General features: G+C 37.8%; 1 protein-coding gene across 3 annotated transcripts; it reads left to right on the top strand.

Annotated features, from left to right (window-relative positions):
* The first annotated feature begins 3,580 nt into the window (after positions 1–3,580).
* LOC109066531 (RAC-gamma serine/threonine-protein kinase-like) lies at positions 3,581–13,176 on the top strand. 3 transcript variants are annotated; one of them, XR_006160753.1, is made up of 16 exons: positions 3,581–3,862; positions 6,528–6,784; positions 6,912–7,037; positions 7,833–7,944; positions 8,032–8,176; positions 8,250–8,381; positions 8,472–8,537; positions 8,665–8,733; positions 9,442–9,564; positions 9,667–9,795; positions 10,522–10,620; positions 11,007–11,122; positions 11,225–11,312; positions 12,001–12,103; positions 12,325–12,484; positions 12,521–13,176. XR_006160753.1 is itself a non-coding variant. In XM_042763234.1 (15 exons), the coding sequence occupies exons 2-15, from the start codon at positions 6,739–6,741 to the stop codon at positions 12,408–12,410; spliced, it is 1,440 nt and encodes a 479-aa protein (XP_042619168.1). In that variant the 5' UTR covers positions 3,581–3,862; positions 6,528–6,738; the 3' UTR covers positions 12,411–13,176. The 3 variants fall into 3 exon arrangements, 1 of the variants encoding a protein (XP_042619168.1); XR_006160751.1 differs by having other exon boundaries at positions 12,325–12,488; XM_042763234.1 differs by having other exon boundaries at positions 12,325–13,176.
* Positions 13,177–13,429: the final 253 nt, after the last annotated feature.

The following is a 13,429-nucleotide window of genomic DNA, read 5'->3' as shown; positions in this document are numbered from 1 at the left end:
CCTACATCATCCTTGCAGCATTGCTAAAGCACTGGTGATTTATTTACGAACCCTAATGTGTGTTGCATGTGGCCTAAAGTAACCCCTGGTGGCCATAGAGTGAACTGCAGTGTATTGCTGGCATTGGGTGGAAGGGCTTTACTGACAACAAAAACTAGTGTGAATCTGTCAGAAAATACATAAACAAATCTTCTCCGCTAGTTTGAGAAAATGTAAACATTTTGATTCATAGAATATTAACAGATTATAGGATCCAAAGTGACTTTTCTGTTTGTACCAGTAGGCTTATGTAAATGTGTCTGTGTCTGTCTCAGATGTCCAGATGTGAGCTGACGGTGTGAACTCTTGCGATCCAACCAGGATACAGTCCTAAAACATCTCTGCCCTGCCGATGAGCACATGAGAAACAGTGCTGATCAAACAAACATGATGCACGCAGTAAAACATACTAACATGCTTAAAATCAATATGTATATTAAAGCAATTAACCAAGTTCAAACTGGCCAAATTGTGTCTGAAACACAGTGATAATGTTTTAAGTTAACCTAGCTATATATCATAGCATGGTTGGAAGAGAACTTGCATAAATTACATACTTTCTTAACTATTCAACATCCACATCCTGAATGTTTATTTTGAGATGTTAGGAGTCACAGACTCAAAAACCTTTAGGCTTACATTGTGTGTTGGATGTTTTTTTGTGTCTTGACTTTCCTTAAACTTGTGTAACCTCAGAGCAACTCCTGAATATATTCATTTGCTATTAATGAGCATGTAAGACTTGACCCGGGTTTGAATTATGTTATTATGCCAGGGTTTCAGTGCAGGATGGCGGGGTCAGTGGTGTTATATATAACAAGTGGCCTACGCAGTGAATGCAATGGTATGCATTTCAAACAAGCCTAAGCTGGTTTGCCTGTCAATCAGTCTGATTTAGAACCAGGATGATTGACAAGCAAACCAGTTTAGGCCAGCTTGAAACGTTTTTTTATTTTATAACAAGATAACATTGAAGTAAAATGGTGATTAACACTGTTATGTAGCTCCAGAAACAGATTTATGAATAGGTCTGCATGAATTGTTGTTTCTGTGATTCTCGTCATTCTAGTTTCTGCTGCGGCTCCTTGTGTCTTGCTGTTTTTATCGAATCTCGGCTGATAATGTTTTACAGGTCACAACCAAATCACACGTTTAAATGCAAATTCCTCATCTGAAAACAAATTGAAACCTGTTTTGAAAGACAAACACAAGTTATCTTACCTGCTTGTTTTCAGTCAGCGTGTTGATGCAATTGTACGGCTGAACATCAGCGTCCTCGTGAGAGCTGTGGACAGCAGTGCTTACAGAAATACTGACTGCAGGATCATTCTACACTCATCACATCAATCAGTACCGTTTATATTCTGGGTTTAGTCTAACAGTCCTCTCGAAAAATCCCCTTTTTAATCTAGAAGCTCCCTCTGGTCTGAAAGCTATTAAATGCAACGGCTAAAAACATATTAAGAGCAACTAAGTTTTATACACTTAACGTCTACAAAATGAATACTGTAATAGTAAGTTCGTATATACTTGTCTTTTATATATAATTTGTATTGTTAATGCAATTGCTAATACCTGTAAATAAAACAGTGTGTGTTTTATAATAACCTTTATCAGTATATTGCAAAATCCATATGTTCATTTTAACAGAATTTATACATCCACGATTGTGAATCTGAAATGAAATTCAGAGTTGGAGTCTGGATCTTATATTTTGGTAGACCAGATAAACATGGACTAGATCTGGATCTGAATTTCACCACTCACTGCCTTGGTCTAGATCTAACAACTTTATTATTAGGCTATTATTATTATTATGAAGTGTTCTAAATGTAATTATTAACTAAAACGTGAATCTGTACTGTATCTCTTAAATATATTTATTTTTAATTATTTAAAATAGGGATTCAGGTTTATGTGTTGAACACTAGAGGGAGACATCCTGCAAATTTATATATGAAGTCCTCATAAACGATGCACCCCACGTGCAGTCCAATCAAAATATGCATGTAATGAGATTATGAAAATTATTCCTCGGGTTTGTGTCTTATTGTTGGTGACTGATTATTGGTGGTTATTCAAAGAGTAGTCTGAGTCTTAGTATTATTATTCTTTAGTGTCCTTTGTTTTGTGTATAATATAGATGTCTGCATTCATTAAACAAGACAAAGGGCCCCAAATCCTTACTCTGTCCCGGGATAGAGGCGGGGAAACGAACTGCAGCTGGTGCATTTATTATTGTCCTCTTCGTTTGAGGCATAATAAATGATTTCTGGTGCTGTGTGTGAATATATGAGGTCTCTTTTCGGTCGGTGGGAGGTACATAAAGCATTTATCATTCATATGTAGCGAGACAAACAAAAGCCTGGCGAGCGACAAAGCCAGGAAGAGGAGGAGGACGGGGGGAGCGTCCGGTAAGAACGGGTCCCGGTGTGACGTCGAGAGGGTCCCTCCTCCGTCCCACTGGCAGCGGCTGAATGGCTGGTGCTGGAGATGAAACTACGATTCCTACTATTGCGAAGGCTCAGCTCATTAATATTAATGAGATCAGGCTGACGTTGCTCGACAACCTCCCAATGGCAAGGATTAGGTTATGAATATTAATTAACTCCGGCAGACGTTGTTTGCTACGTTTCAGTGGCATTTTAAAGAAAATATTAATAAGCCTAACACACACAAACACACACCTCTTTACACACACACACACACACACACACACACACACACACACACACACACACACACACACACACACACACACACACATATATATATATATATATATATATATATATATATATATATATATATATATATATATATATATATATATATATATATATATATTATACAGTTATTAATATTATTAGGCACTCTCTTGTATATAAACTGAAATGTTATATCTCCAAACATTTTTTATTTTAATTAATTCTTTTTTTTATTAGATTGTGTAGTATTTTTTAGTTTATGTTTATATACAATACTATTGCACACTCATCCAACTGTATTTATTACCACTGTTCTTACGTTGCTGCTGTTCTCAATGTATATATAATCCTACATTGCTCTGTTCATAATGTACATATAATCCCTACATTCCATTCCTATTTATATTCTGTATATACTCTGCTCAATACATATAGCAACTCCACTGTACATTCTGTAAATCATAGCTTCACTTACTCTGCACTTATATGTATATATAACACTATATTCTTGCACTTCTGGTTAGATGCTAACTGCATTTCATTAGCTCTGTACTTGTACTCTGCATAATGACAATAAAGAAATTTTTATATTGCAATATTATTTATATTAAAATGTTTCTCATAACATGTAGCAAATGTACAGTTCTCTTGGTATTGTTTACGCTAATATGCATACAATTTTAATAATAAAAAGGCACGTATTCTGGATGTTATTCAGCTCCAGCTGACGTTGTTTGGTAATCTTCCAATGCGGAAGGTCTATCTTATGAATATTAATGAGCTGCCACTGACGTTGCCTGCTGACCTTCCAATGCCGACGCTCACCTCATGAAAATTAACAAGCAGACCCTCGCCATAGTAAGATTCGGGCAAATTCAAGTGCTAGAGACGGGGTGCGCCGTCACCTCGCTTTCTGCATCGGGTTACGCCATTCATCCAGGGTCATTCGGTTCACCGGGCTAACGAAAACGATGGCCACATCACGGGCGCGCGTGCCTCCGTTTTCCTCATGACCGACCGGCGGCGGCAGCAGCAGCATCTGCGTGCGGGTTTGGGTTTGTCTCTTACCGGGCTGGCGTGGAACCGATCCCACCGTCTGGCGGAGCGTCTGCCAGGTACTGCGTGCTTCGTGTTGTTTATTCTTCCTCCATCAGCGAGCAGCATCACGGACAAGGCCGAGCATCCGCGCTGGAGCATCAGTGGCCGCCGCCGGGCGGGGATGCTCCTCGGCCTTGCCCGTGATGCTGCTGCTGCTGGATGCATGAAGCGCTTCTTTACAGATCCAGAGGCATTTTGATATAAATCACGGTAATATTCCATTCTAAACACATTTAAACAACATCCTGCGTGATATTATTGATGCGCATCCACCATCTCACGCATTACAAGAGCGCGCACACTTCACATCCTCGAGCCTAAATGCATGTGTGTTTGTATTGTTATCACACAGCCGTGTTCTCACACACACATCCGTGTATGTTCATAGGCTCGTATGTTCTTGTTCGTGCGAGCTGTCAGTCCGCTGTGTGTATTTATAATGATGGCGATGGATTATATAACAGCAGCTCAATGTGACATAAAGCCGCTGCTTCATTGTGGTTATTGTGATTTTTCATGTTAATTGCTGTCACATCCCTGTGTGTGTGTGTGTGTGTGTGTGTGTGTGTGTGTGTGATGCTCAACCGTGTCCGCCATTGTTTTTGTTGACATTGGTTTGGGTGGCTTCTGTTGTTTAGGCATCGTTCTTCCTTACAATGGAAATTATGCATCAGTTTTATTAAATATGTTCTTGTATAAAGAATATGTTTTCATTTTCTGAATTTAAAATCATTTTGATGTTTTTTCTTGACTTGAAGTCAAAAGGGTGGAAAGCCTTTAAAAAAACATATTTTATTATAATTTCTTTAACAAAATAAGAATTTTTATTTTAAAATGTATTAATATTTAATAAAAACAAAATCTGTGTGGTGTAATCAGTGTGCAGTAAGCCATTTTGTTGTCATGTGACAAGAAAAACAAAAAGAACAGAGCTGCTTTAGACCTTCATTACTGTTTCAATAAAAATGTCACATATTTTGTCCTTTTTATGAAATGGCATGTTTGGTTTAGAAGACACAATATAAAAACATCTTGATATTTTGACTCAAAAATAATTATGTTTGTAAACAACATCTATTGCCTTGAATTTGTATTTAGTTCTTTTGAAAAGAGTGATCAAGTTATATATTCTCACAGATAGTCTGGGTGCAAGGAAAGTATACAGATGTGACGCGTGATGATGCAGTGTGATGTCATGTATTGTTCATTTAAGAAAGGGAAGTTGTAGATTATGGAGGACTCATGCATGTACAGCAGCAGCCAGATGCACAGATGTTTAAATATAAAACGAGTGTGAAGTGCCTGTATTCCCATATGCACCAGCTTTGATTTATTAAAGATAAACTGAGCTTTAGATCAGAACAGACAGAACTGTGAGGACTGGTTCTAATGTTCTAAGATTCCTTTTCTGAGGTTCTGAGGTGGATTTTAAGGTCCATGTTGATTCCTTTAAAGTCAATTCTAAAAATTCCAAGGTTGATTTTAAAGTTCTATGTTTGATTCTAAGACGACGGTGAATGAAAAGTGATAAATTCAAGATTTTAAGTCTGATTTTATTGCATGATTTCTTTGGAAGTTCTGAGGTTGAGAAGTTGGATGGTTGATTTTAAGGATGTATGATTCTAAGACTGATCTAGTTTGATTCTAAGATGATTCTTGACTGAATGCGAGTTCTATGTATTGTAAAATTCTGATTGTATTATAATGTCCTATGACTTCTATATTTAATTCTAATTTCATCATTCTGAGGTTAAGCAGTTGATTCTGAGATGATTCTAAGATTCTTTCTTAGGTTGATTACAGTGTCCTATTGTTCATTATAGTGCTCTAAGATTGCTTGTAAAATTATAATTTTGATTTAAAGGTTCTTCGGTCGATCCTCAGATCATGTTATAAGATTCTGAGCCCCCTATGTTGATTTTTAAGGATCTAAGATTGATTGTAGAAATCCAAGGTTGGTTCGGAGGCTGATTCTGAGATTGATTCTGGGTTCTAAGTGTGATTTAAGGGGGATTTTAAAGGTTCTATGTTCAATTTGAAAATTCTGCTTAATAAAAATGACAGTTTATCTAAGATTTGTCAGGTTGATTTCCAATGTGTAAAATAACATGGTTTGTCCAAAATAAGTTGAATCTTAAGATCATTTTAATATGAATTCTATTTGAATGAGATTTCTATTTATTTCAAAACAAAAATTCAAATTTCGAATAGGATTTTAGTACTTAATGGATTTCATTTTTATTTATCAGTTGTTTCTGAGATGTTTTTAAAATTCATTCTGAGGTTGTGATGTTTATTCATTATGGGATTCTACAGTATCTGTAAAATTCTACATTGCAAAACTGATTGTGAGGTTCTGGTGTTGGGTTCATTATTGTGTTCTTTGATCAGTTGTAAGATTTCAAGGTTGATTCTGAGATTCTGCATTTGATTATGTGCTTCTCCGATGAATTCTGAGGTTCTAAAGCCTCATAATAATGAAAAGCTGACAGAAACAAGGTTGTGTTTAGAATCATGCGTAGCTTCAGCATCCAGTGTGAGAGAGGAAGAGAAGGCCACGGGAAGGGGCGGGAAATGTTTCCCTGCTCCTAACAATGACTTTATTTTTCGTGGGAGAGGGGGAGAAGCGGAAGAGAATGACCCATGTGTGTGTGTTTTCTCTCCTTTGTTGTTTCCTTTCAGGCTGAGTCACCACTGGAGTGTTTGAAGGGTCGCTAGAGAGAGAGAGAGAGTGAAAGTGAAGGAGGAGGCTGAGACGTTACATCACAACGTGGCAGAGAAAGTGAGAAGAAGAGTGTGAGAGAACTGGAGAGCAGAGCGAGGGAACAGGACAGAACCGCCAGCAGGAAGCCGCGCACTGGACTGACCCTTGAACTCTGACCTCGGAGCCAACATGAACGACCAGAACGTAGTGAAAGAGGGATGGGTGCAGAAAAGAGGTGAGAAACAACAGCATTGAAATACTGATGCATTAATGAGTGTGTTTTCGTTTGTTGATGGTGAATATTGCATGTTTCAGTGTTTTTCTGTGTGCTTGATCGTGTGCGGGTTTTATTGGTTTTGCAGGTGAATACATTAAGAACTGGAGACCGCGGTACTTCCTGTTAAAGACGGATGGGTCGTTTATTGGATATAAGGAGAAGCCACAAGATGCCGATCTGGCGTATCCGCTCAACAACTTCTCTGTGGCCAGTGAGTCTCTCTCATTATCAGATGCATTTTAAGGCTTTTACACTGGTTTTCAAATATTTAGGTGCCACGGACCCCAAAACATGAGGATCTGCTATATATATATACTTTAAAACAGAGATATTAAAGTTAACTATAACCATAATTAAAACATTTTTGATTACCTGAAATAAAATTAATGTTAACTGAAACTATGAAACTAATTTATTTCTCATATTTGCCATGGAAACACTCTCATTATCATTTAATTGAGCTGAAAAATAAATAAATAAATATATGAATAAACAAAAAACACACACACACAAAAAAAAAAAAAATACTCAAAATAACAAAAAAAAAAACTTAAAACTAATCAATCTAATTATATTATTAACAAAATCATTTAATAATTAAAATATTAATAAAAACTATAATAGTATCTCAATGTTACTATTATAACACTGCTTTATAATGAACCATTAATAATTTGAATAAAAATATTATCTAGATGGATAAAATATTATCTGGAAAATATATAAATTTATTAAAGTGTGATTAATCTCTTGACTTCCAACCAGTGTTAAGAGAAAAGATTGATTGATGTTTATTTGCCCTGCACTTTCTTTTTTTAATTTATGATATCAGTGTCTTGTCTTGTTCTTGGTAAACCTCAGATCCATTTCCTGTTCTCCAGATCCATGACTCACTTCATTCAACGCAAACTGATTTAATTAGAGCGTCACATGCTGATGTCATCAACATGAGTCTGACTCATAAACATGCCTATTTCTTCTTCTTCTTCTTCTTCTCATTCGTCAGAGTGTCAGCTGATGAAGACGGAGAGGCCGAAGCCCAACACCTTCATCATCAGGTGTCTGCAGTGGACCACTGTGATCGAGCGCACGTTTCACGTGGACACGCCTGACGAGAGGTCCGACACGTCCAGATCACGTTGAACTCGCACTAGTGTTTAAATTTGCATCACAACTGATCACACTTTTGTTTCCCTGGTAACCAGGGATGAGTGGGTCGAGGCCATTCAGATGGTGGCAGACAAGCTGGCCAAACAGGAAGAGGAAGGAATCCTGTGTAGCCCCATCTCTCAGATCGAAAACGTCAACGAGGAAGAGATGGACACGTCAACCAGTCATCACAAACGAAAGGTCGAGCCCGAGCCAGAGCGGTGGATCGAGGTGGTTTAACTGCTCATTCTGACCTCTCTCTTTTCTTTGACAGACAATGAATGACTTTGACTATCTGAAGCTGCTGGGTAAAGGCACATTTGGGAAGGTGATTCTGGTGCGGGAGAAAGCCAGCGGCACATATTATGCAATGAAGATCCTGAAAAAGGAGGTTATTGTTGCCAAGGTAAGAGAGGTGATTCTGTGAGAACGGACTGAACTGAGGAACGCTGGACGTCAGCTGTGATGAACTTCTCTCTGTCTCTCTCTCTTTCAGGATGAAGTTGCTCACACGCTCACCGAGAGCAGAGTTCTGAAGAACACGAGGCATCCCTTTCTGACTGTGAGTGATCACATAACAGGATGCTTTTGTCCACTCCGCAGACATTTCAAAGAAACGTAATTCTTGTGTTGTTTCCCCTATAATTAAAAAAGAAAAAAAAATGAATTGTTTGTTCTTTTTTCTGCAGTCACTGAAGTACTCGTTTCAGACGAAGGATCGTTTATGTTTTGTTATGGAGTACGTGAATGGAGGAGAGGTAAAATTTGTTTCTTTAACATTTTTTAAAACTTTCTTTTGAAGGTGTTTTGACTTTAAACCTTTGAACGTTCTTTCAAATATTGTACAACTTAAAACATTTCTTTCTAGCTTTCACACTTTCAATTTTTTCAAAATTTTGGCGTTTCTTTTCAAACTTACAACTCTTCAAATTTAGAATTTTCTTTCTTTCTTCAGAACATTTTCAAACTCGTGAAATTTCGTTTCAACTTTCTTTTAAAATTACTTATTAAAAATGTTCTTTTGAACTTTCTAACATTTCTTTGAAACATTTCTAAACGTACAAAATTTCTTTCCAGTTTTCAAAATTCCAGTCTTTCCAAATTTTTAATTTTCAAACTTACAAATTGTAACAACTTTTGATCTTAAAGATATTTTGAAACTTGTGACATGTCCTTTTGACCTTCTAACCCTTTGAACTTTCTTTTGAAATTTCTCTCTAAACTGAACTTTTTCAAATTTCAAATTACTTTCCAGCTTTCAAACTTTACTTATTTTTTCCCAAACTGTTAATCTTTCTCTTTTTCAAACTTTTTCTTTCCAACTTTTGATTTTCCTTTAAAGCATTTCTAAACGGTTGAAATTTCCTTGCTTTATTTCAGTGTTTCTTTCTCAGTGTGTGTGGGTGTGCTGCACGTTTGGTTTTGTGAGTTCTGAATATTCCTTATATTTCTAATTGTTATTGCAGCTATTTTTTCATTTGTCGAGAGAGCGTGTATTTTCGGAGGATAGAACCCGTTTCTACGGCGCTGAGATCGTTTCTGCGTTGGATTACTTGCACTCTGCGAAGATTGTTTACCGTGACCTGAAGGTGAACAGAACATTAATATCAACGTTTTCACCCTAGACACCTCAGTTTTAGCATTATCAGCGGACCGTAAGATGTGTGTGTGATTCGTGTGTGTTTGTCCAGCTGGAAAACCTGATGTTGGATAAGGACGGTCACATAAAGATCACTGATTTCGGCCTGTGTAAGGAGGGCATCACAGACACGGCCACCATGAAAACATTCTGCGGGACCCCGGAGTATCTGGCCCCTGAGGTACGGGATGTTTCATCTCTTTACACGCAGCACAGGAAACACACACACTGGGTTACATTTAATAAAGATGACTGTTTAATCTCCGTCTGTCACAGCCGGAACAGGTTAGCAGGAACAGGGTCACACTTTAGCTGTGCTTTCTAGCGTCCGTACAGAAATAGACACAAACAGCAGGCTGTAGACAAGACTGAGCAGCTCATGGGTAAAAATAGAGTGATCAGACAGTGACCCGCTGGATGTTTTCATTGCTGTTTAACTCCATTTTAATAATCAAATAAGAGTACAGCATGTATAATAAACCACGGTGTTGCATATGGATGCTGAAATGCTGATGGCATGATCATAACTGTATGATGTAATCATATGTCAGGCTGTTTTTCCATCATTGCAGTCGTTTATCTAGGTTGGTGGCCATTAGAATTGCTATTAGTATTGGAGAGAAATCTGCAAATGACTGCCAATAGTTATTAATCCAGTATTCGGAAACCGTTTGATATTATTGATCAGGGTTTTGTTTCGAGAGATAATATAATTGTTTCTGGATCAGCCATTGTAGAGTAATATAACTTGATTGTTGTTCAGGTATCAGAGGATAATGATCAGATGTCAGAGGATAATATGACATTAAGATAATGTCCATAACTGATTTTTGAGCAGGTGTTTGAGAATGATATGACTGGTTGTGGATGAGCATAATGTGTCGTGTACTGTGATTGTATCGATCAGGTGTTGGAGGACAATGATTACGGGAGAGCGGTGGACTGGTGGGGTCTGGGAGTTGTTATGTATGAGATGATGTGTGGACGCTTGCCCTTTTATAATCAGGTATGACTCGCTCTAACACTAGCAACACACAAAAATAAAAAAACATTTAATCTCTAAGATTTTAAAATGTTTTTAAAAGCCTCTTTTGCTCACCAGAGCTGCATTTGTTTGATCAAAAATACAATAAAATTATGAAATACTTTCAATGTGAATGTATTTTAAAATGTAATTTATTCCTGTGATCAAAGCTGAATTTTCAGCATCATTACTCCAGTCTTCAGTGTCACATGATCCTTCAGAAATCATTCTAATATGCTGATTTGCTGCTCAAGAAACATTTCTCAGTGTTGAAAACTGTTGTGCTGCTTCATATTTTTGTGGAAACCATGATAAAAAAATTTACAGTGAAAATTTATTTGAAATAGAAATTTCTTTTCTGTCTTCAGGACCATGAGAAGCTGTTTGAACTGATTCTGATGGAGGAGATCAAGTTTCCCAGAACCCTCTCTGCAGACGCCAAGTCTTTACTGTCTGGATTACTCATCAAAGACCCCAATAAGAGGTCAGTGTGTGAATGTGTGATCCAAAGCTCATTTTAGCAGGAGAACACCACGTGTATCACGTGAGACCTGAATGAATATTAATCTGCGCTTTATTCTCTGAAGCTCGGAGGAGGTCCGGATGATGCGAAGGAAATCATGAGACACAGTTTCTTCACTGCAGTGGACTGGCAGGACGTCTATGACAAAAAGGTACAAGTGGAAATCAATGGGGCTAGACATTTGAGAGGGTTCAAAAGCAGAAACATAACACCCTTGTTCAGAAGTTTGGGGGTCAGAATTCAGTTGGCCTTTACAAGTCCAACAGAAAAACATTCTGGTAAGAGTGCTTTCCAATAAGAAGCCCTTCAGAAATAGTTGAAAATGCATTTATCAGAACTCATGGGATCTTATTAAAAATAATCCAAAATGCAAACTAAATCCAACCCCTGGATATTTTATATAATTTTGAAATGAGTGCATGAACCCACAACCTCATGCACAAACGTGGTCATTTATATTATCATAACATATTTTCCATAGTGTCTTCGTTTACTGCTCAACCAGGGTTGATTGCCCAGCAGCCGCATCACATTATTGGTTTAAATCACTAAAAATACAGCATCACATCACAGGAATAAATGACATTCTACAACATATTCACATAGAGAACAGTTATTTTGAATTGTAAAAATAGTTCACAGTATTATGGTTTTTACTGTATTTTTAAGCACATAAATGCAGCCTTGGTGAGCAGAAGAGACTTCTTCCAAAAACATTAGAAATCATGCCAACCCCATAGTGTATTTTTGTTAAAGCAAGTTTTTCTTCATTCATTTGTACTTGATTATGTGTAATAAGCTGCTTTCTGTCTGGTCCTCTCACCACGTCTCTTGTCCAGCTGGTACCACCGTTCATGCCGCAGGTCTCGTCTGAGACGGACACCAGGTATTTCGACGAGGAGTTCACGGCGCAGACCATCACCATCACCCCTCCGGAGAAGTGTGAGTACGCCGTTTCCCTCCCGCTCTCTCTTTTCCTGTAGACTGGCTCCTCGTGCCACAGGAAGTGCAAGTACACGATGAAAAAATGCATTGAGCGTATCATTGTGAAAATCTGTGCATCGCTAGGAAATTCCCTTTTTATTAGAGCACGATGGAAAATTCAGTAGTCCGTCTGTGCGTAGCCGTAGCCTGACGTTTCCCTCTCTCTTCCTCCCCTGCAGACGACGAGGACGGGATGGACTCAGCTGATAGCGAACGGAGACCACATTTCCCACAATTCTCGTATTCGGCCAGCGGGCGGGAGTGATGTCATCAAATAACACAATTTAAGGAGCCATCCTAGAAAGAGCCCCCTCTCTCTCTCTCTCTCTCTCTCTCTCTCTCTCTCTCTCTCTCTCTCTCTCTCTCTCTCTCTCCCCTCCGTTTAATTACCGATAGTCATAGCGAGTCGTTTTTGTTGCTTTCTGTTCGTTTTGTTTTGGGACTTAAAAGGGGTTTTGCACAGTTGGGTGAGACTTGAGCTGGTCGACCCACGTAAAAAGTCTTGTACACTTTCAGCTGCTTGTTTACAGATCATGGACAGTGTTTTTTGGGGAATATGATCAGTATTGTTGGAGCGTTTTTTTTTTCTTTTTTTTTCACTCATTTAAAAGAGCCGTTGTGGGGAACAAACCAAAAATGTTGCCTTATGTGTGTGGAACTCATCTGACAGACATGTAGTTAGACGCAGCAGTAGATCTGTTCCTGTGAGGCTCACAAATTTAATTTTGTTCTTGCATTTTTAACACACACACATCCTCCGTCTGAGGTGTTGAAGTGTTTCGTTCCTTGTTTGTGTTTTCGGTAAATAATGAAAACGAAGAGAATGGGGAAAAATGGACTCGAGTGTTGATATTTGCGTTTCTCTTTTAGTTTTATCCCCACGCTCTGATATGAAGGTTTCAGTTCAAATACACCACCATACAACAAACTGTCTTACTGTAAAAGTCTCTCAGGCAATTCAGAGCACAAGTGTGAATCTCATGAAACCCCCCAAGAACATGCTCGAGTCATATTTCACTGCAAAACCATAACTAAAAAAATATTTAGCATGAGGAAAATTTAGCATAGTTTTAGGATCATTGAGATGTTTTGCATTGCAGCATTATCTTCATGAGTTTTCTGATAAATTCTCAGTACTCTGATGCAACACAAGTCTCTCTCTCATTAAAGAAAAATTCAATTTATTATAAGTAGTAGTAGTAGGAATATTTTTATAAACAGTTCATAATAATAATATATCAAATGTTATTTAAATTTATATAACATTCAAATTTGTTTACATTA

This window comes from Cyprinus carpio, chromosome A1, assembly GCF_018340385.1.
Source record: "Cyprinus carpio isolate SPL01 chromosome A1, ASM1834038v1, whole genome shotgun sequence".
In the NCBI taxonomy this organism is placed as follows: Eukaryota; Metazoa; Chordata; class Actinopteri; order Cypriniformes; family Cyprinidae; genus Cyprinus; species Cyprinus carpio.
This window is presented reverse-complemented; position numbering and strand designations above follow the sequence as displayed.